We start from the raw sequence: 22,898 nt of genomic DNA on the forward strand, positions 1-22,898 counted from the left end.
TATCTTAGATGGCTGCTCACAGGCTTGTAAGACCCCAGACGCTACTCACCAAGGTAGAATGTAGAACATTTTCTTTATAAACTATGTTATGCCAACTGAGCTAGATATTCCTCAAGACCATGGTCCCCACGGCCCTCAGCCCAGCAATCTGGTCCCTCAGGGAGTTTGGATGTGTCTGTGGAGCTTCCAAGGCCATGAAATTTTTAATATAGAATACGCACCAGATAGACTGAAGCTATACAGAAGCTATACAGATATACAGAAGCTATAGGGAGAATCTAGGCTGGTTCAAAAGAGGAAGGCAATGGAACTTTCAAAGCTGTGCTTCTCAGAGGGGTCTGCAGTGGCCAGTAGTGCGTGTTGTTAGTTGCCGTTGAGTCGATTCCTACTCATGGTGACTCCATACGTGCAGAGTAGAATTGCTCCATAGGTTTTTTAAGGCTATGACCTTTTGGAAGCACATCTCCAGGCCTGTCTTCCGAGATGCCTCTGAGTGGGTTCAAACGGCCAACCTTTTGCTTAATAGTTGAGTGCGTAACTATTTACACCACCCAGGGACTCCTAGTTGTACATAACAGAGCTTACTACAAATGTAAACAGTATCCTCTCCTAGGACCAGAGAATACTATGTTAGTATCAGCTCCCTGCTAGCACTGGCCAAGCACTTCCATGCTGTCACCTTGGGAAGACTCATTACTCAAAATCTAGAGTCCTGAATTAGAGGTCTAATTGGGACTCTTTAGCCTACACCCTTTAGCATCCTTGTGAGAATTTTAAGAGTAAAATTCTTACCTCTTTCCCCCCTTTCACAACAGATAGTCTCTTTTTTTAATCCCAGTATATCCCTGGGTGGTGCAAACAGTTAACACACTCAACTGCTAACCGAAAGATTGGAGGTTCAAGTCCACCCAGAAGACCTTGGAAGAAAGGCCTGATGATGTACTTTCAAAAAATCAGCTGCTGAAAAACTTATGAAGCCCAGTTCCACTCTGACACACATGGGGTCACCATGAGTCAGGACTGATTCCATGGCAATTGGTTTCTACTTTAGGTTTGCCCTGAGTTTGTTCTGAACTGTTCTTTTGGCCTTCAGTATCTACAGCCCCCATCCTTTCCGTCTTTGTGGTGCTCACCACATACCCACCTGCAACACATGCCTGTTGAATGGTATTGCAGATTGTGTGTTAAATATTGGGTGTGCATGGCCATGCCCTCTTCTCTTCATCTGCTCCAAGAGAAAAGTCACTCCTGGTCTGCACTGAGGAGAGACTTGCAAAAGAGAAGAATTTTAGACCTCAAGAATTGTGCCATTGACCTTGTCCTCCAAAGTGTGGGGGAGGGAAGGTCTTTCTTGCTATGTCCTATAAAAATTGAACTCCTTAAATATCTGCATGTAACTAATTTTAGGGAACCCCTGCAGTAGAATTTTTCTCTGCTGAAGAGGTCAGTGCTTAGGAGAGGAAATCCTGCTCAAGTACTTTCAGTCGTGTCCTCTGAGATTTAGTAATCTGATCTTCCCAATCCAGTTTTAATTTGGTCACTCTAGGTCAGGGAAGTATCCTAAAAGATTTAAGAATTTTGCCTTTTAGAATAATGTAGGTAGAAATCATTGGTCTTAAATGTACTTCAGTCAACTTAATCCTTAGCAAAGTTTGGTTTGAAGACTTTTATGGATTAAGCATTTTGAGCTTTAGGGGGATTTCACAATGGTCATTGAGTACAAAGACTCAGGAGACTGAGGCACAGGTTATGGGTGACACCACACATACGCATCAGTCTAGAGTTCTAAACTTCAAATTCATGCCAAGTAGAGGCCAAACTGCTAATTTTCTTCCTTTACCCTAAGTTGCAGTGGTTAAAAGGGCTCGGCTGCTAACCGAAAGGTCGGTGGTTTGAACCCACCAGCTGCTCCGTGGGAAAAAAATGTGGCAGTCGGATTCCATAAGGATTTATAGCCTTGGAAATCCTATGGGGCAATTCTATTCTGTTCTGTAGGGTCACTGTGAGTTGGAATAGACTACACGGCAGTAGGTCTTTGGTTTTGGCCCTGAGTCCTGAGAAATGGGTGTAGCCCAGTTCTGAAACTCTCAGAGAGATGCACATTTCTCCCTTAAACCCTGGGCACGTCCTTTGTGAGCCTTGATGGCTTGTTGGTTTTCTCTAAGGCCCTGCCTCTAGGCTGGGGCTGGAGGGGTGACTGGGACCTTTGGTGGATTGAGAATATATTCCGGAGGCCCTGGAAGACTGTAATCTGGTAAAAGTCCCTCATTTTAGCTTTTAAATCTCTAGCATCTCCTCTGTCTGCTTCTCTGTAGTAGTTCACGGTAAAGCTTTTAATATAAAACACCTAGAGGTTCTTATCTGCAGGAGTCACAAGGAAGAGGCCAGCCAGGAGACCTGTCTGTGGAAAGCTTTGGGGAGGGAGGTGGAGACTCTCCCCAGGAGATGGGGTCCAGAACTGAAGGGGCCAGGAAGTAGCCTTACTCTCAGAGGCCTGCTGCAAGGGAGGGGGGGCAGGCTCTGATGTGCCCCAGTATCTTTTCTCCCTCCTTCACCTCATTAATCCTTTGTACTGCCTACACCGCCAGAGGACTCCCTAAAGCACTGATTTTATTCTCTCATTCCTCTGCTCCAGAACCTTCCATGGCTCCCTGCTGTCCAATTACTCTTACATAGAGATGTTCTCATTCTCTTGTAAGAGTAAAAACTAGCTTGTGTGCACATGAAAGCTTTACTGTTACTGCAGTTTGCAGAATCATTCTGTTGGGCTGGAGTTGTCAGTGATGGAGGCTCTGCTTAAAGCTGGTTGATGTTTAATACCTTGCTCAGGAAGAAATTTTCTTTCTGGTAGATATTTTGAGTCAGTCTAGATGGACAACTACTTAAAAATCAGTATACAGCTCAAAAATCAGGGCCCAGGAAACAGGAAAGAGTGGCAGTAAAAGCAGCTGAAGAATGAGTGTGTATAAAACCTCAGGTAACCTTTAGCTGTTGGGTGGTTTGGTTCTGTAACACAGTAGACAGAGTGAGCTGTTGATGAGGTCAAAGGCCAAAGTTCTGAGAAGCCAGCTAGAAATGAGCTAATGTGTAAACTGGCCTCGAAGGCTTCTATCTTCCCAACATCAGTGAACAGAAGTGACTTCATCTCAGAGTTGGTGACCGGCCACTCTTTCATTGAACTGTGGATGTTTTCTTTTGGGAAACCGGCCTTCTTGGGTGTCTCAATGGTGAAGGGGAAGGTATTTTTAAAGTTACCCATTTAGGGGCAGGTTTTGATTTGAATGACAGGAGGGTCGGGAGCTGAGGGGACTGAGGTTCTCCAGGCAGTATGTTTGTGGCTGCCTGGTGTTCATTAGCTCTTTGTCTTCCCTTTCCTTTGTAGATCAATGAGTGGAACAAGAACGATGACCGGCTGTTGCAGGCTGTGGAGAATGGAGACACAGAGAAGGTGGCCTCGCTGCTGGGCAAGAAGGGGGCCAGTGCCACCAAGCAGGATAGTGAGGGCAAGACCGCGTAAGCAGAAAACATTGGTTTCTATATATGCCATTTCTGGGTTTTCAAAGTGTTTTCTAGAATCCTTAGTATCCATAGAAGGATTTCACAAGTGCCTTTATGGGGGCTTTGTGAAATTATAGGTAGTCCCTGACTTACAAAGTATTCGAGTTACAAGTTACAACTAACTGCACTTATGACTGTCCTTTTATTTTTTTTGTACACCTTGTCATCAGTACTGTATTTCATGCAAATAACACGCACCTTTTACATTTGCTTGTGAAACACTCTCTCCCCCCATGAGGTATTTTCATATGTGCCACTAGCCAATTTTTTTTTACATGTTGCTGTAAAAAAAAAAAAATTGTAGCATCGTGCATGTAGGAAAATACCTCTTGGGGGAAGGGAGCAGTTGGCAAACAAATACAGATGATGCACATTATTTGTGTAAAATACATTAATATATACTACATGCAGTGTTGCAGTGCATAATTTGCTGATGTTATTATCATGCCAACCCCCTCAAAACAAATAAAGATTGAATTTATAAAGATACTGATAATAAAAGGCAATAATAATGAAAACTAAAAAAAAAAAATATACTGAGGTATTCAACTTGCAGCAGAGTCATTGGAATAGAACCACATCCTAAGTCGGGGACTCCCAGTACTGACCCCCACACGTTAAAAATATATATGGGGGTATTTTAGTCTAGTTCTTTCTCTTCGAGTTGCAGATTACACACTGGGATTTATGTACCTAGAATTGCTGTATTTGTTCCTAGGTATAATCAAAGATTTCACCAAAAAGCAAATAGCACCAGGATTGCAATCAATCAGAAGGTGGGAAATGGGCTCCTTGTAATTACATTGTTTTTCTGTGCCATCAAGTCACTTCCGACTCATAGTGACCCTATAGGACCAAGTAGGACTGCTCCATGGGGCTTCCGAGGCTGTAATCTTTATGGGAGCAGATCACCAGGTCTTTTCTCCTGTGGAGTGGCTGGTGAGTTTGAACCATTGACCTTTCAGTTAGCAGCTGAGCGCTTAACCATTGCGCCACCAGGGCTCCTTTGTAATTATACTGGTAGTATGAATTTTCCTTTATGTTTTGTCATATATGGTATTTTACTTCTGCCCACTATTATTATATATTGCCTGAAAAAATATATATATAAATATATAAACCCATTGCCATCGAGTCAATCCTGACTCATAGTAACCTTGTAGGACAGGGTAGAACTGCCCCATAGGGTTTCCAAGGAGCAACTGGTGGATTCGAACTGCTGACCTTTTGGTTAGCAGCCAAGCCCTTAACTACTGCACCACCAGGGCTCATATATATATAATTTTTTATAGCAACATGGAAAAAAAAATTGGCATAGCAGTGCTTATGAAAATACCTCATGGCAGGGGGGGAGCAGTTGGCAAATGGACATAGAAGGTGTGTGTTATAAAAACACAGTATGTGTGTTTACTCTGAGTAGCCTTGGTGACACAATGGTTATGCACTTGGCTACTGACCAGAAGGTTCGAAGCCAACCAGCTGCTCCACAGGAGAAAGACCTGGAGATCTGCTTCCATAAAGATTATAGCCTGGGAAACCCCATGGGGCAGTCCTACTTGGTCCTATGGGGTCACTGTGAGTTGGACTTGACTTTATGATGCACAACAAAGCAGTTAGTATTGTAGAGAAATCATTGACTTTGGAGATGGATAGACTTCTAATGTGGATGACCACTATGGATGAGTGTGTAATCCTTGAACGTCAGTTTCTTTGCTCTAAAATGGCGATAATATTATGTAACCGCTAGGGTAGTGACGAGTGTAGAACAAGATACTGATGTAGGTTGTTTGCCCCAGAAGCAGGCTCTGAAACAAGGACTTGAGTACAAGCCATTTCTATAGTCGGTGATCCTAGAAAGCATGGGAAGGGAAGGAAACCTATTCAGAGTGTGTTATTGGGAAGGTTACTGTTACAGGAAACTGGGACTCATTCCTGCTGAGGACCTCTGGGAGTCTTTTTAGGCTTAGAACGGTGGTCTGCACACTATTTTTGTAAATAGTTTACAAAACTGCTTCCTGTTTGTGTAAATAAAGTTTTATTGGAACACAGCCCCACCCATTCATTTTATGTATTGTTTATGGTTACTTTTGCACTACAAAGGCAGGGTTGAGAAGGCACAACAAAGAAAGCATGGCCGACAAAGCCTAAAATATTTTACTATCTGGCCCTTTGTAGAAAAGGTTTTCTGATTCCAGATTTAGAGTATGTCTCAGTGTTTATCCAAGGGGTAAGGAAACTAGGGTATTTATCCCAGAACTCCCTGTCCGTCAAAGGTTGTGGGCTGCTCCTAGCACCATAATGCCCATGGCCAAAGTCTTAAATGATTGGTGAGCTTTTGGTTTACCAAGAGAGTATGGGGGGCGGGTGGGTGGACACCAGTAGCTGTAGCTACTCTATATAAACAGAGTATCCAGACCACAGAAGATGCTTGATAAGTCAGTTCCCCTCTCTTCTCCCCCACCCCTTTGGTGGTGAACATTATTTATTAATTGTGTTTTAGATGAAAGTTTACAGTGCAAATTAGTTTCTCATTCAGAAATTTATGTGCAAATTGTTTTGTGACATTGGTTGTAATCCCCGCAATGCGTCGCACTCTTCCCCTGTACCTTTCTACCCCAAGTTCCCTGCGTCCATTCATCCAGGTTTCCTGTCCGTTCCTGCTTTCTCGTCTTTGCGTTTGGGCAGGTGTTGCCCATTAGGTCTTCTATACTTGATTAAGCTAAGAAGCGTGTTCCTCACGTGAGTTATTGTTTCTTTTATAGGCCTGTCTCATCTTTGGCTGAAAGGTGGACTTTGGAAGTGGCTTCATGTCTGAGTTGGTAGGGTGTCGGGGGTGTCCCTTCTCTTCTTATGCCAGATTATTGATTCCCAATCCTGGCAGCTCCTGCATTAGAATCACCCAGGGTATTTTTTTTTAAAATATTGATGCCGTGTCCCACTCCAGAGGTTCTGAACCACTTGGTCTGAAAAGAGGCCCAGGAATCATTATTTTGAAAATGTCTCATGTAGGTTCAGCCAGAAAGGAGAACCATCACCTAGAATTTAGATGGATTCTAGATTGATGAATAGGTAGTAAGGATAAAAGGCAATTGTCAAGAGAAGATTGATGCTCACATTTTAGCAAATTTTGCCAATTAAACCCTTTTCTCACCACCCATTGCATGCTGTAGCACAGGCACAATAGCCTGTTGTTTTGGGAGCCACACAATGGTTTACTTGAGCTGAATTCTGTCTAGGAACCAGGCTAGTTGCTATACAAAGGAAAGATGGAAACCACCTGCCCTTAGATCAGAGTCTGGTCCTGTATGAGCTTGGCTCTCCTCTCTGCCTAAGCCTCCAGGCTGAGCATTCTCCCCATCATCTTTGGTTTGACTTTCCACTTTTGCAGAGGCCAGTCTCTCAGGTATGGGGTACAGGGCCAGAGCTGGGTAGAACTCAGACTTGGTCGTGGGAACTCTCAAGAAGTAAGCAGGCTTCGGTTGTTGGCAAATCTTTTGGTGAATCATTTGCCTTCTTAACTTAATGTAGTTTTTTATTCTTGTCCCCCTTCTGCTTTAGATTATAAGTTTGATGATTGAAATGACTGTGACTTTCTTGTTTACCACTGTAATTCCATTATCTAGCCCATTGTCTGGCCTATAGTAGATACTCAATAAATATTTATTGCATGAGTTGATGAAAACCTTTTCCCATGATGCCATATTTGTAGTCAGCACTGTGTGGGCCACGTGGCAGAGGCCCATACTCCCAAACCTATCCTAAGATTTTAGGTAATACACACTTGTGTTTTGGACTGCTTTTTGTACCACTAGACAGCCTTCTTGGCTCCCTCTTCCCCCAGTCCAGCTTTATAGGTATCTGTATAAGACAATCTTTTACAGTCATCTGAGAGAAAAGGGAAAGAAATGTTTGTGATAGTTGTGTCCAAGAAGATACTCATTAGAAAGAAGATACAAAATTTAGGTTAGCAACTTGGTGCTAGAAATGCACAAAACAGTTATGCAAAAATCACCACCTCCATTTTGCAGATAACATGAAGGCACATCTGTTACAGCTTGCCCTGAATTAACTGTAGAATTAGTTCTAACACTTCCAACTGTGCACAAACCAAACCAAACCCACTGCGTTCAAGTCGATTCTGACTCATGGTGACCCCATAGGACAGAGTAAAACTGACCGATAGGGTTTCTAAGGCTGTGTGATCTTTACAGAAGCAGACTGCCACATCTTTTCCAACCAGCAACCATTCACTTAACAGCCAAGCACTTAATCACTGTGCCACCAGGACTCCTTTTCTGAGGACAAGGATCATATGTATATGTATATATATATATATGTGTGTGTGTGTATATATATATATGTGTATATATATATACACATATATAGATACCATGTGTATCTATCTATCTATATACACACATTTTTTGTCTTTCCCATTCTTCCAAGCACAATTGTTGGCTGCCGTTGAGTCAACACCCGACTCATGGTGACCCCATGCACAATGGAACGAAATGCTGCCCAGTCCTACCTCATCCCCATGATCAGTTGAGGATCAGATCATTGTAATCCATAGGATTTTCATTGGATAGTTTTTGGAAGTAGATCTCCAGGTCTTTCTTCCTAGTCCGGATGCTCTGCTGAAACTTGTTCAGCATTATAGCAACAGATGGGTGGTGGCTGTGCATGAGGTGAATTGGCTGGAATCAAACCCAGGTCTCCCACACGGAAGGCAAGAATTCTACCACTGAATCACCAATGCCCCCATTCCAAGCACAATAGAGACATTCAATTAGTATTTATGGAAGTGACTTTTCAGCATGGTTCTTATGGAGAGAACACTTTTTGCTGGCAATATCTCATGGATAAGTTACTTAGGGGTGATTTAACTTGGGGTTCAGGGAGGAAAGAGGTTTCCTGGTGGATGTCACAACCTAGCCCTTCTCCTCTCTCGGCTTCTAGTGAAAATGAAATAGAGAAATACTCAGCCTTTACTACCTAGAGAACCACGTGGGCCAGAAAGTCCCAAGAATGTGGTGACAAAGGCAGCCATCTCTTCAGATATTCTCCAGAAGCTTCCATAACCCAAGGTCAATAACCAGATGGGTGGTTTGGTAATTCTTCAGACTCTCAGTTCCTTCCTGGAATATTTTTCTTTAGGGAAAGATAAGAAACCTTGTCAGAAGTTTTTCTCCCTTTAAGACTGATCAAAGAGGGGGTTGAGAAAAGTAAAAGCAATTGAATGACCGGAATTCATTTAGGAAGGAGTAAAAGAAGGGTGGCGTCTTGGGTCAGAAGAGAACAAAATAAAGGAGGGCAGAGACTTATAGCTCCAGGCTGTGTTTATGGAGTCAGGCTTGGCTTCCCGTTGCCCCATCTGTTCTCTTTCCATGGTGAATGGGAGGAAGTGGGAGTATGTCAGGGCCCTGAAACCTCTTACCATAGAGCAGTCTAATTGTTTCAAGATGGTTTCCCCTACGTTTGGATGTGCATTTAATTAAAGTTATGTGTGTTTGTCTTAGGAACAACCAGACTAAATAAAATCGCTGCTGGGACTATAGTATTTGAACAAATACCACCCAGGCATGTGTATATAGACCTAATAGACATAGACATTGTCTGTCTTTCATGTTGTCCACATTTCAGAAACCTGATCTTTTCGGCTTTGAAAGCAAGAACTTGTGAAAGTATTTTTAGATGACTCTGTGGAGCTTAAATAGAATAGGGGAGGTGGTCCTTGAACTCTGCACATCAGTAGGCTAAGGGGCTTCTCTGGCTGGTGACTTGTAGCATTTTGGCTCTTCCTGTTTTCTCAGAATAGGGATATGTTAGGTATTTTATACCAGAAATTCAGTCTTGGAAGTCAAGTCACACCACCTGGTCAGTCTTCTCAGTTCTTCTCATATTGTTGTTAGCTGACATCAGGCTGGGCCCAGCTCATGGTGACCCCACTCACAGATCTGACCACTGTGGTCTGTAGGGTTTTTAATTGGCTTATTTTCAGAAGTGGATCACCAGGCCTTTCTTCCTAGTCTGTCTATATGACTACTAAATTAATTTACATAAAGACACTACTTACTATATGTGTACTTGCAGCATCCTTCCTTGCAAAATCACCTTGCAGGCAAAATCACCCTATGTCTTTTCTAAGACCTGCTGATATTTGACAGAGGGATAAAGTAAATGCAATATAGTTGTTGCATTGAATATCCACTCTGCTTTGGGCACACAGATTTTCAAAGGTAATAAAACATCCATTCATACCTTGCAAAATGCTCAAATGTGTGTGTTTCATTTATCTACCAGTCGGGATGTACTCTCTGAGTCTGAAATGTGCCAATCTCGATGGTATGTACCTACAAAAAAAGCAGACTGTGTGGCCCATGCCTACAAGATGCATAGCATCTAGCAGAGAAGACAACACCAATGAAAGTACTGGAGAATAATTAAGCACTAAACTAAAACACTGACTGTCAGGGCTTCAGGACAGGGAGGGATGGGAAAGGGCTGGAGTAGCCGAGACACGCTTTCTGGGTGAGGGGTGATGTGAAGTGGGCCTTGAAGAATGCGTCAGTAGGACTTGAGTGGGTAACAGGGAAAGAGACAGTTTTGGTGTAGGTAACAGCATGAACAGAGGCCATCCCAAATTGGAAAGAGAGACAGCATAGTTATTGTGTTTCTCCCTTCTTTAAGAGCCTGTCATAGCAGCTGCTGGTAAGGTTCAGGGCCCCAAATCACATCACCTGGGGAGCTTTGAAAAAACTACTTAGTTTAGTCCACCCACCTTCAGAGATTCTGATTTAATTGGTCTGCGGTGCAGTCTGGGCATCAGGTTTTTTAAAGCAACTCAGGTGATTCGAAATGGTCAGTCCAAGGTGCAAACCACTGCACTGCACCCTGTAGAGTGAGGCCCCGTGTTGCCAAACGCAGAACTTCCAGGCAGGTACAACACCATGACTGGTTTCAAGTGGGCTGAAGAATGTCCCTGGAGCCCAGGATCCTGGGGGGCAGCAGCTGTATGCTGTGGGGGGTAGGGAAGCATTGATGTCCTGGCCAGCTGTAGCAGTCGGGCTATCTCCTGCACTTGGCTTTCCTAGGTCTAGAGGTCCTACCCTTTAGTCAATCTTAATTCTGCAAATTCCGAATTACATAGCTCTTCTTCCTTGAAATTTATAGAATTCCAGCCCTCATTGATGTTCCTTATCTTTGGACATGTAACTGTCTGTATCAACGTAGTACTTTATTATATATTATTTAAACTGTCCTCTACTACTAGTCTGTCAGTTTGTTGTGTTGTGGTGGCTTTTATGTTGCTTGATGCTGGAAGCTATGCCACCGGTATTTCAAATACCAGCATACCCATGGTGGACAGGTTTCAGTGGAGCTTCCAAGACTAAGACTAGGAAGAAAGGCCTGGCGATCTCCTTCTGAAAATTAGCCAGTGAAAACTATTGATGCAATAGAGTATTGTTCAATATACTGCTAGAAGATGAGCCCTCTAGGTTGGAAGGCACTCAAAGTACACAGTGGCCCCAACAATGGACTTCAGTATACCAACAGTTTTGAACATTTCATTCTGTTATAGAACTGGGCAGTATTTCATTCTGTTATACATAAGGTCTCCATCACTCTGAGCTGACTTGATGGTAACTAACAACTACTTATTTAATGTACAGCCACTCCTCACTTATTGACATGATTAGGCTCCAAAGACCAGCTTGTTACACAAAAATCCGTGTTATGCAAAAATGGAGGATGACTACGTCATTACATAACGACCAAATTACATCATTACACAACTGCCAAACCACTGAGAATCATGGCCCAGCTAAGTTGACCCATAACTTTAACCATCACAGCTAGTATTACTCTCGCCTCGCACCTTGGTGCTCATTACTGCCAGATGTACGTCGTCAATGTGCAAAATAGTCAGCAGATTTTTTACTATTATAGATACGCAGTGTGGGATAATGAGATAGTCGATAATTGAGGAGTGTTGTTGTTAGGTGTGGTCGAGTTGGTTCTGACTCATAGCAATCCTATGTACAACAGAACGAAACACTGCCTGGTCCTGCGCCATCCTCACAATTATTGTTATGCTTGAGCGCATTGTTGGAGCCACTGTGTCAGTCCATGTCATTGAGGGTCTTCTTTTTCGATGACCGTCCACTTTACCAAGCATGAGGTCCTTCTCCAGGGGGACTGGTCCCTCGTGATAATATGTCCAAAGTATGTAAGATGAAGTCTCGCCATCCTTGCTTCTAATGAGCATTCTGGCTGTACTTCTTCCAAGAGAGATGTGTTCCTTCTTTTGGCAGCCTGTGGTATAGTCAGTATTCTTTGCCAACACCATAATTCGAAGGTACCAATTCTTCTTCAGTCTTCCTTATTCATTGTCCAGCTTTCACATTCATGTGAGGTGACTGAAAATATCATGGCTTGGGTTAGGTGTACTTTAGTCCTTAAAGTGACGTCTTTGTTTTTTAACACTTCAAAGAGATCCTTTGCAGCAGATTTGCCCAGTGCAAATCATCATTTGATTTCTTGTCTGCTACTTCTGTGGATCCAAGTAAAATGAAATTCTTGACAACTTCAATCTTTTCTCCGTTTATCATGATGTTGGTTATTGGTCCAGTTGTGAGGATTTTTGTTTTCTTTACGTTGAGGTGTAATCCATACTGAAGTCTGTGGTCTTTGATCTTCATCAGTAAGTGCTTCAAGTCCTCTTCACTTTCAGCAAGCAAAGTTAGAAGTATTAATTCGGTGAGGAGTAGGTGTATATTATTTTTGGTTCAACTAGACTATCAGCCCAAAGGCAAGGCTCTTTTATGTTTTCAAAATCTACCCTACAGTGCTTACCCAGTGCAAGGAACACTTTAGGACACAGGTCTCAAACTCTAATCCCTGCAGGTGCCTGGCAGGGAATGGAGGTGGGTGAAGCGCATGGCAAGGTGTTGTCCATGGCAGCCTGGGGAGTGTTTGTCCATCTAAATCAGCAGTCGCAGCCCTGCGCTCGCCAAGTGCTGTGTGCTGCAGTGTGGTCCCACCATTGTCAGATCTTCCAGGTTTGCAGGAGAAGCTAGAAATCCAATAATTATTTTCTATCGCGCAGTTTTTAAATGTTGGCATCAAATTTTTGAAACATTGAAAAACCTTAAGCAGCTGGAAGCAAACACTCCGCAAGCCTGAACTGGGCCCTGAGGTTGCCAGTCTGTCTGCCTCTGCTTATTGTATTTTAATCAGTTACCGCTGACATGACTTTCATCACCTTGCTTTTTTCCCTTCACGCTGAAATATACTAATCCAAAATCAAGCTTTTAGATTTTGAAGAAAATACAGTGAAATGAAAACACTGGGAATCTTGGGTGAATTTTTTTCCTGGCATTTATTATAATTATACTACGTAATACTTGAATAAAATTAAATTAAATTCTAATATTTATAATATAAAATTCTTGTGTACAAAATCAGAGTAAGATAAAAGGTAAATTCTGATATATTGAAAATAATTCCTGAGGGTTTTAAGGGGAAATAGTGTTATATGTAAAAGCAGAACATATTATCAAAATTGTGTAAGACTTGCAACCACAATAGTGGTGCAAATTGATCAGAATAGACTTGGAAATTAAGAACTGGATTGATTAAAATATGTGTTGGATCAGAGAATTTTTTAATTAAGTTTTATTAAGGCTGTTTTCAAAGCTGGATTAAGTATATTGAGATTGAACATTTTTAGACGCTTAAGTGGGTCCTTGTTGCTCAGGGTTAAAATGCTTTGGCTTTGCCTTTTCCTCCAGCCCTTAGTCAGTGCCATCTGCCTGCTGGACTTACCCAGAATCCAGAGGTCAGGAGAGCGTGGGAAGCCTAGTTCCCTGCATACAGAGTAGAGCAGGGGAGGGTAGGGATGGACCTGAGAGCACACAGCCAGTGAGTGCCACACGGGAGCAGGAGGCTTTTGCAGGAACAGCAACCACACAGGCTGAGAGTTGAGTCAGCTAAAATCACCAACACTCGCTGTCCTTTTAGGAACACTTCTGCTTCCTCACCTCGGTTCCTGAAGTTCATGCCTTCCAAAATGCCGCCACCACCACTCGTCCTGCCAAATCCTACGCATCATCCAAGGTCCTGTTTCCTGTCTCTCACTGAAGCCTTTCCTCATTTCCAAAATGGAGGAGTCTTGCCACTGCCTCTCTAAAATCACATAAGATTTGATGAGTTGTAGTTACCCAGGTCCCTGGGTGACACAAATGGTTTGCACTCGACTGCTACCCTAAAGGTTGGCAATTCATACCTACCCAGTGCTGCCACAGGAGAAAGTCCCGGTGGTCTGCTTCCATTAAGATTAAAAACAAAAAAACCCACTGCTGTCTAGTCAATTCCAGCTCATAGCGATCCCATAGGGTTTCCAAGGCTGTAAATCTCTATGGAAGCAGACTGCCGCATCTTTCTCCCGAGAAGCTGCTGGTGGTTTTGAACTGCTGACCTTTCTGTTAGCAGTCAATCACTTCAGTATAAAGATTCCAGGCAAGAAAACCCTGTGGAGCAGTTCTACTCTTTAACACATGGGGTCGCTGTGAGTCGGAATCAACTTGATGGCAACTGATTTTGGATTTAGTTACCTGTGTGCTTTCGTTATTGCTGTAACCGGACCCTCAGCCCTCAAGGATTACAGCCCAATTTTACCCAATTAACAAGGAATTATTTCTTATTAATTACAGAGTGCTCCCAACACTGCTAGGGCTTTCACATATATCATTCATTCAACAAATAGTTCATTCTTTCATCGTTTTTAAGACTTTGTCAATTTCCCTTAGGTCTCTGGGGGTGCAAATGGTAAATCTGTCATGCTACTAACCTGATGATGGGCAGTTGGAGTCTACCCAGAGGCGCCTCGGAAAAAAGGCCTAGCAGTCTGCTTCTGAAAAATCATGCTTGGAAAACCCTGTGGAGCATAATTCTACTCTGACATCCATGGGGTTGCAATGAGTCGGAATCAACTTGACGCAACTGGGAAAAACAATTCTCACTTCATGCTCTCAATCACCCTGTCGTAAATGAGTCCTTTAATGAAAGAGGCAAGTTCGATCATGAATTAGCACAAATCACTCTAGGTACCAAAGTCTAGGGGTTTATCAGTGACCACAGCAGACATATCATTGACCCTAATGCAGCTTTCATAATGCCCAAATACTGCTTCCAGACCACTTTTATGAAACCAAACAATCCTGAAGAAAAGACCTGATGTCAGGTTTGAGTGTGGTATGGTTTCCTAGCTCATGTATCCGTCTTTCATCTCAGGTCTCTTCCCTCTTGTCCCCAGGAGATCTCTGTCCCCAGAAGAAACAGCCCTGCTGATCCTTTTAGCACACTATGAGCACTTAAAGGAGAGTAATACTATTTTTAAGGAGCCCTGGTGGCACAGTAGTTAAGCACTTGGCTGCTAACCAAAAGGTTGGTGGTTCGAACCAACCAGCTGATCCATGGGACAAAGATGTGGCAGTCTGCTTCCATAAAGATTGCAGCTTTGGAAACCCTATGGGGCAGTTCTGCTTTGTCGCTATGAGTCAGAGTCGACTCGACAGCCATGGGTAAATATTATTTTTACAGCTCCCTCCCTTTTTTTTTTTAACTGCCAGCCACCATTTATTATACCTCTCTGAAGCATTTAGCAGAGAAAAGGCAACCAGTGCTTCCATTTCTCAAAATTTCTGCTACGCAACTTCCTCATAGAAGCAGTGATTAAAGTTGCTTCTGCAGCTGCTTTGGAAATAGAGGCAGCAGTTTTGTGCCCGAGAGGATTCAGGCCCAGAGGGTTCCTCCCTATTGACAGAGTAGAATTTATTTTTTCAAGGCTTTTATAACTAGAAGTGATTAGTCTTCCCCTCGCTACCCCTAGACTATAATCCGAAATGGAAGTTCAATCCATTTAATCCTGTTGTTTGGATCCCACTGAAATATTCTCTGTGGGCTAAGCCTCATTTGAGCTCAGCGACCTCATCAGAATTTAGATGTTGCTGTAAATAAGTGCCGTAGAACACTTGGTAGGCTGGGTTGGAATCATAGACTTTCAGAGATAGAAAAGGCTTTAGTGATCACGTAGACCAGATGAGTAAACTGAGGCTAGTGACTGAGTGACTAGTATGATGGTGGCAGAGTTGGGCCCCAAACCAAGGACTTTGTTGTTAGTTGGGTCAAGTTGATTCCAACTCATGCAGACTGCATGTGTGCAGAGTAGCACTGCTCCATAGGGTTTTCAAGGCTGTGACCTTTCAGAAGCAGATCGCCAGGCCTATCTTCCGAGGTGCCTCTGGGTGGGTTCAAACTACCAACCTTTCAAGTTAAGCACTTGAACATAACGTTTGCACCACCCAGGGAGTTCTAAGCCAATGACTGATCGCTGTTGTTGGTTGCTGTTGAGTTGATTCTGACTCATAAACTAAGGACTAAACCCCAAAATCAAACCCACTGCTGTCAAATTGATTCCAACTCATAGCGACCCTGCAGGACAGAGCAGAACTGCCCCCATAGGGTTTCCAAGGCTGTAAATCTTTATGGAAGCAGCCTGCCACATCTTTCTTCCATGGAGCAGCTGAACCACCCACCTTTTGGTTGGCAGCCAAGCGCTTTAACCACTGCACCACCAGGGCTCCTTGAACCAAGGACTACTGACTTTTAATCCATACTTCTTTCTACCACACCAGTGGTCCTAAAAGTTAAACTTACATCAGAATTACCTAGAGGGCTTCTTAAAACACAGAGTGCAGGACCCCACTTGAGGAGTCTGCGTCAGGGCCTGAGTATTTGCATTTCCAACAAGTTCTCAGGTGATGCTGATGCTGGTCCTGGGACCACACTTTGGGAACCATTATGATGTTGTTGTGTGCTGTCGAGTCAATTCCGACTCATAGCGACCCCATGTGACAGAGTAGAACTGCCCCATAAGAGTTTCCTTGGCTGCAATCTTTACGGGAACAGAACACCAGATCTTTTCTCCCATGCAGCCGTCAGATTGGTTCAAACCGCCGACCTTTCAATTAGCAGCTGAGCCCTTAACTATTGGGCCATGAGGGCTCCTTGAGAACTATTACACTGTTCTCTACTGGGCAGCAAAATCAAGCTTATCATAACATAAAGGACACAGCCTCTCTCCCTTAAGAACTTTAAACTAGTTGCTGTTAAATCCATTCCAACTCATGGCTACCCCATGTATGTCAGGGTAGAACAGTTTTTTATATGGTTTTCAGTGGCTGATTTTTCAGAATAGACTGCACGTCTTTTTATCTACAAAGCCTTGAAGTATAACGTTAAATCACATTGTAGCTATTGAGGCTCAGGTGAATTATATTCTGATGATCCAACTGAAAGTAAACATGAAAACCAAAGAATCTAGAAGAATGAATACTTAAACATATCTAGGGATGTCTCTTACAAATATCTAATATTTCAGACCTTTGATAAACATTGAGTCACAGTCAATTCACAGATTGGATTTTCATAGATCCTTATATTTACTGAGTCACAGATTGGATTTTCATAGATCCTTATATTTGCTGAGTTTCTACTATAAACGTTCTCCTTTTTCCCACTTCCCCGTACTTCCCTGGACTTCCCTGCACTGCACTCCCCAGGCCCCTCTCAGGCAGAGAGGAAGAACACAGAGGGCAGGAGGGGAAGCTAGTTCTGTTTCTTCAGGTTGTGTAAAGTATTTGCCAGAGTTTAGCACGTGTCCAGGAGCCCTGGTGGCGCAGTGGTTAAGAGCTCAGCTGCTAACCAAAAGGTTGGCGTTTCGAACTCACCATCAGCTCTGCAGGAGAAAGAGGTGGTAGTCTGCTTTCATAAAGATTACAGCCTTGGAAACCCCTGTGGGCCAGTTCGACTCTGTCCTATAGGGTCTCTGTGAGTCAGAATTGACTCCATGGCAATGAGTTTTTTTTAAATCACGTGTCCAAAAGAGAAAGACTGCCCAACTGTCAAATTCACCTCGTCTGGCCGCCAGAAAGTTGCCCTCCACCATACAGCACTGACAATTGCTCAGTTTTCTGCCGCTGCTTTTTCAAAACCTAGTTCTTTAACAAAGCCTCTGTGAATGCTAACCAATATATTTTAATAAATATCAACACATTTTTTCTTATTTAAAAAAAAAGATTGCCAGGCCTTTCTTCTGAGGCATCTCTGGGTAGACTGGATCCTCCAAGCTTTCAGTTAGCAGCCCAGCGCATTAACCGTCTGCACCACCCAGGAACCCCAAGAACTTACATTATAGCCTGAGAAAGGCTTAAGGTTATTCTAGTTTATGGGTGTGCCTTGCTTTAAAGGAATTCAAAATACAAACTTCAGACTATAAAACCAAATTCAAAATGAGAGATTTTGCACTGCGTTAAAAAAAAAAAATCTCTTGTAGGTGTTAGGAAAATTGCAATAAACAAGAAAATGTGCCTGCCCTCATGCAGAGGGACAATAAACAAATCGCTCTTTAATATAATGTCAGGTGCAGTGAAGATGGCAAGGAGGGGGAAGCTGACAGGGGCCACTTTGGATAAGCCTGGGAAAGGAAGGTCTCTCTGAGCAGAGGCCTTCATTTAAGAGTTCTGAATGGAGGGAGGGGTAGAACCCTGTACTTTTCTGGAGGAAGGGCTCTCCTCATGGAGGGAGCAGCAAGGCAAGACCCTGATGTGGAGTGTGCTTGACACTTTCAAGAAACAGCAAAGAGCCCCCTGGTGAACAGGGGAGAGTGCTAGAAGGTGAGGCCAGAGAGGGAACCAGGGTCACAAGGGAAGGGTTTTGGATTAAATAATCATTCTAACTACTTAATTTCCCTGATTTATTTAAATATGATTTAATAGAATTATCCCCCATGCTCCCAGAAAGAAGTATTATAAAAGGAGTACGATAAAAACAGGCAGTTTTAGGTGGTTGGGATGGGAGGCTCCTGTGCAGAGCTGAAATACCAGAACTCTCAAAGGGTTCTGGGAATGCTCGAAAAAGATTCTGGGAAAGCTGTTTTTTATCATGAAGTATTTCTGAGTCTCTTACCACAGTGACCCCTTCCTAGGAAATAAAGGGATTAAAAAAAAAAAAAAAAGGAGATGGTGGGTATATTAGGGAGAAACCGCTCTTTAAGTCAGGGGAGGTAAGTTCAAGACCTGATCTTTTACACATTTCCTAACCCCTCTGGAACCTTTTATTTCGCACACTCTGGGATTCTGGGACATGGCTAATGCTGGTAGGATTTGGTGTACCGTTGTTTCTTTAGGTGAGCATTGGTGGCTTGCTGATTTGGGGAGTGAAAACTGGCTGCAGAGGCAGACCCAGTCGTGGCAGCTGGCTTGCTGCATTCTTGACTTTAGTCTGCCAGCTCTCTTGGTTTTGGGAGCCAGGGTGATGAAGGGGCAAGAAAGCATTTGGTTCAAGTGAAATTTCGTGTGAATGAATATGCCTTGAAAATCAAAGTCTTCCAAAAGTAGCCTTGTGAGCTTGTATTTTCTTCAAATATATGTTTCAGCTAATAATCAGAAACTAGAATTGTGTTTGTTATTCCTCTGAAAGATAGAAAGAAATTCCCAGGCCATAGCTCATAGAATTTTTTTTTTCTTTAATGGTGGTAAATAAATAGGTAACAAAACATTTTCCATTTCAACGATCTTCACATGTATAGTTCAGTGACGTTAAACATGTTCATTATGTTGTTCAACCAACACCATTCCCAAGAGCTCGTAGACTTTTGAATAGCAGCAGTTTAAGTACCCTTTGGGTTAAGAGCCTTGAGAAATAATCCAACCTTGTCTGAGGTATTTACTTAGAGAAAGTTTGCACAACTTGCTGAGTGGTTTTGTAGGAATTGAAACCCCCATTGCAGGCTCTGTTTGCTTCAGTGCTTGGATTACATTCCCATCTGAGAGCGCTTGCAACACCCACTCTGCCCCCCGTGACAAGCCTGTGTTTGCTTTTTGCCAAAGGCTTCCAGTTTTTAGTTTAAGCTTTGTTTTTTAAAGAATAGTACATTGTAGTGTGTTAGTGTAGCATTTCACAACTTGCAGAGTGATCTAACCGTGCAATTTCTCAGCAGAGTGGCGAAGGACCAGTTGTGGAGGGATGCCTAGGTTAGAATCCAGGCACCACAGCTTGCTAGTTTGGGGACTTTTGGCCAGTTATTGAACTTCACTGTGCCTTAGTTTCCTCCTCTGTAAAATGGAGATGATAATAGTAACTCGTCCCCGCCCCGCAGGATTGTTGTATGCAATGAGTTGAAATATAAAACGCTTCTAGTACATAGTTTTTCAGTTGACTGTTTATGAGTCCATGGGTGGCGCAAGTGGTTGCCGTGGAAGAAAGGCCCGGCCATCTGCTTCTGTAAAGATTACAGCTAAGAAAACCCTATGGAGCAGTTCTACTCCATAACACATGGGGTCGCCATGAGTCGAAATGAACTCAAAGGCAGTGGATTTGGTTTTTTTATGGGCTATTATTATTGATGTTATTGCTGTTGAATTGGAACTGAAGTTAAGTACCTCAGCCATGATCATAGCAACACAGCAGCAGACCCTGACCGCACTCTGGTCTCCCACTGCTCACTCTCCCTCCGCTGCTTTCTCCACCCTGCCTTCAGCCTGCCACCCTAGCTGTTTGAGGCTACTGGAAACATCAGTCAGTTCTCTTCAGGGGAAAAGAAATGAAAGCAAGGAAACAGAGAGAGAGAGCCACCAAACTCTTAAGCCCTGAAACCTTGGAAACTTTCCAAATGACACAAGCAAGGAAATTCCAACTATTAATAAGCAGCTAAGGGATCAAAGTAGTTTATAAAAATATTCAGGCTGTTCTATTTGTGCCTTTTAGTTACATCGCTGTTGAAGGGCCGCAGCTGAGCTTTATAAGCAAAGCTAAACATACCCTATTGTAATGAAACATAAAACAGCGTAGATTCCGTTTTTGTGGAACATATCCATGAAATGGTTTTTAAGACTTTGGGGATTTTGTTTTCAAAAGAACCTATGAAATAAAGGGTGCTTGGTAAAAATGATGGGGTGAGGTTTTTAACTTATCCTCCATTTAAAAATGGCACTTCTCAAACCTTCGTGTGTATACGAATCAGCTGGGGATCTTGTAAAATGCAGCTTTTGAGCCAGTAGGTCTAGGGTAGGGCTTGAATTTCTAACAAATTCCTGGGAGATACCGATGCTGGTCCATGGATCACACTTTGAGTGGTCAAGACGTGGGCTGTGGAAGTGCTGCCATTTTGGTTACACCAGAATCTGGACAGCCACCTCTCTATCCTTGGGTAGTGACATGTGTCCCTGTCACGGTACCTGGGTTTAGGGAACTGGATACAAGGTTTTTATATACCCTCCACCAGTCACCAAAGCATCTGTTTTTTTCCACGTTTTTGTCTGTGCGTTGTAGGATGTTTAACAGCATCCCTGGCCTCTACCCACTAGATGCTAGCAGTACTGCCCTACCAGTGAACAGTTTGGTTCTGATGTAACTTCTGCTAGCCTGTCTTTTCTGAACGTTGAGACAATTCTTTTTGTTAAAAGAAGACAAAAAGCCACATATGGCAAGCTTCCATTTGTATGAAATGTCCAGATTTGGCAAATCCATAGAGACAGAAAGAAGATGAGTGGTTTCCAGGGCTGAGGGGACAGGATAATGGGGAATGACTACTAATGGGTTTGTGGTTTCTTTTTGAGGTGATGCAATATTCTGGAATTAGATAGTGGTATTGGTTGTACAACTTTGTGAATATTCTAAAACCACTGAATCATATGTGCATTTTTAAATGGTGAATTTTAAGGTATGTGAATTATATCTTGATAAAACATTTAAATTTGCTCAAGTTGTTTCCTGAGTCCTCAGTTAATTTGTTTTGATAGAATCATATTTCAGCATCATACATTTATTTTTAATGATTTATCACAGGATTCTCATACTTGACACTATTGATATTTGGGACTAGATAATTCTTTGTTGTGGGGGCTGTTCTGTGCATTGTAGGATGTTTAACAACATCCCTGGCCTCTACCCACTAGATGCTAGCAGTATCTCCCCACCAGTTAACAATAAAAATTGTCTTCAGACATTGCCAACTGTCCCCCTGGAGGGCAAGGTCACCTCAGTTAACAACCACTGGTTTATCTTCAGTCTTCCTACTAAAAGACAAGCTCCATGAGGGCAGGAGTTTTGTTTTATTCTCCACAGTTTTCTCAGTGCTTGGAAGAGTGTCCAGCACATAGATCCACCAGTACTATAGTAGATATATGAGTGAATGAATATATTTAGCTATAGCGATAGCAGTACTTGTAAAAATATACAGCTATAGACACATCAAAACTTTCTCATACCTGGATTGGTTCCAGTGCCTCAGAATGAACACTGTCAAGGATACTGTCTCCGTTTCAGGGGATGGGGATGTTAACCGACCAGGACCCTTGCCTTCTGTCCTCCCGCCACCATCTCCAAACTCTCTTCATCTAGTGGTGTGTTCTCTCAGCCAGCTGCCTAGGACACAGACCCTGGAGGGCACCATCCATGCTCTTTACTGGCTGTGTGCTGACCTGGGGCACCATCTGCTCTCCAAGCCTTACAGAACCCCACAGATGCCTGCCCACCATCCAGAGAGGGGTAGCCCCTCGCCCATCAGTCACCCAGACTGACACCACTGAGGATACCCACATTCATCAGTTACTACATGAGAAAGAAATCTACTCGTTGTCATCTGCAAATGCAGGTTCTGTCACTGACTAGTGTTTTTCCACCTAACAAAACCCAACTTTCCACTGGAGTATCTAATTAAAAATTGGCTGTGCTTTGGGTTCACATTTAGAGGCTAAATGTTAATGGCTTGCTGTTGCCAAATCTTGCTTTGGAGATTTTCACTCCTGTGAAAGGTGCCAGAATTTTAACAGCTTAAGCGTAAGCTTTAGACAAGGCTGGTCTTGGATGAGTCTTTGTGGACTGGGACTATCTATGACTTTGTTCCGAAGTTTCCATTCCGGGGAAAGGCATGTAGCTGTTCTTCTGTCTCCCTCCCTCTCCCTCTCTCCCTCCTTTCCCTTTCCTTCCCCTTCCTGTCCATCATTTTTTAAGCTTTGGTGCAGTAATTTGGTTCTGATGTAACTTCTGCTAGCCTATCTTTTCTGAACGTTGAGACAATTCTTTTTATTAAGCAATACATCCTAGACTCTGTGCTTTGCCTTGTGTTGGTGAGGCTATAATAATTGGTGGCATTTTTGGAGTGTTCACTACATGCTTTGCATTTTGTCAAGTGCTTTACACAGAGGAGCTCATTTATTACTCACAACAGCCCATTTTGCAGATGTGGAAACTGAAGTACAGAGAGCTCAGTAGCT

At 43.0% G+C, this 22,898-nt stretch overlaps 1 protein-coding gene across 3 annotated transcripts in view; it reads left to right on the plus strand.

Annotated features, from left to right (window-relative positions):
* RAI14 (retinoic acid induced 14) overlaps nucleotides 1–22,898 on the plus strand; it is a 206,000-nt gene that overhangs the window by 122,336 nt on the left and 60,766 nt on the right. For all 3 annotated transcript variants that reach the window (XM_004385237.1, XM_023739492.1, XM_023739493.1), the window contains exon 3: nucleotides 3,383–3,513. In XM_004385237.1, coding sequence (XP_004385294.1) covers nucleotides 3,383–3,513 — 131 coding nt within the window. The remainder of the gene's footprint in view (nucleotides 1–3,382; nucleotides 3,514–22,898) is intronic.

Source organism: Trichechus manatus, unplaced genomic scaffold (assembly GCF_000243295.1).
Source record: "Trichechus manatus latirostris isolate Lorelei unplaced genomic scaffold, TriManLat1.0 scaffold00135, whole genome shotgun sequence".
NCBI lineage: Eukaryota > Metazoa > Chordata > Mammalia > Sirenia > Trichechidae > Trichechus > Trichechus manatus.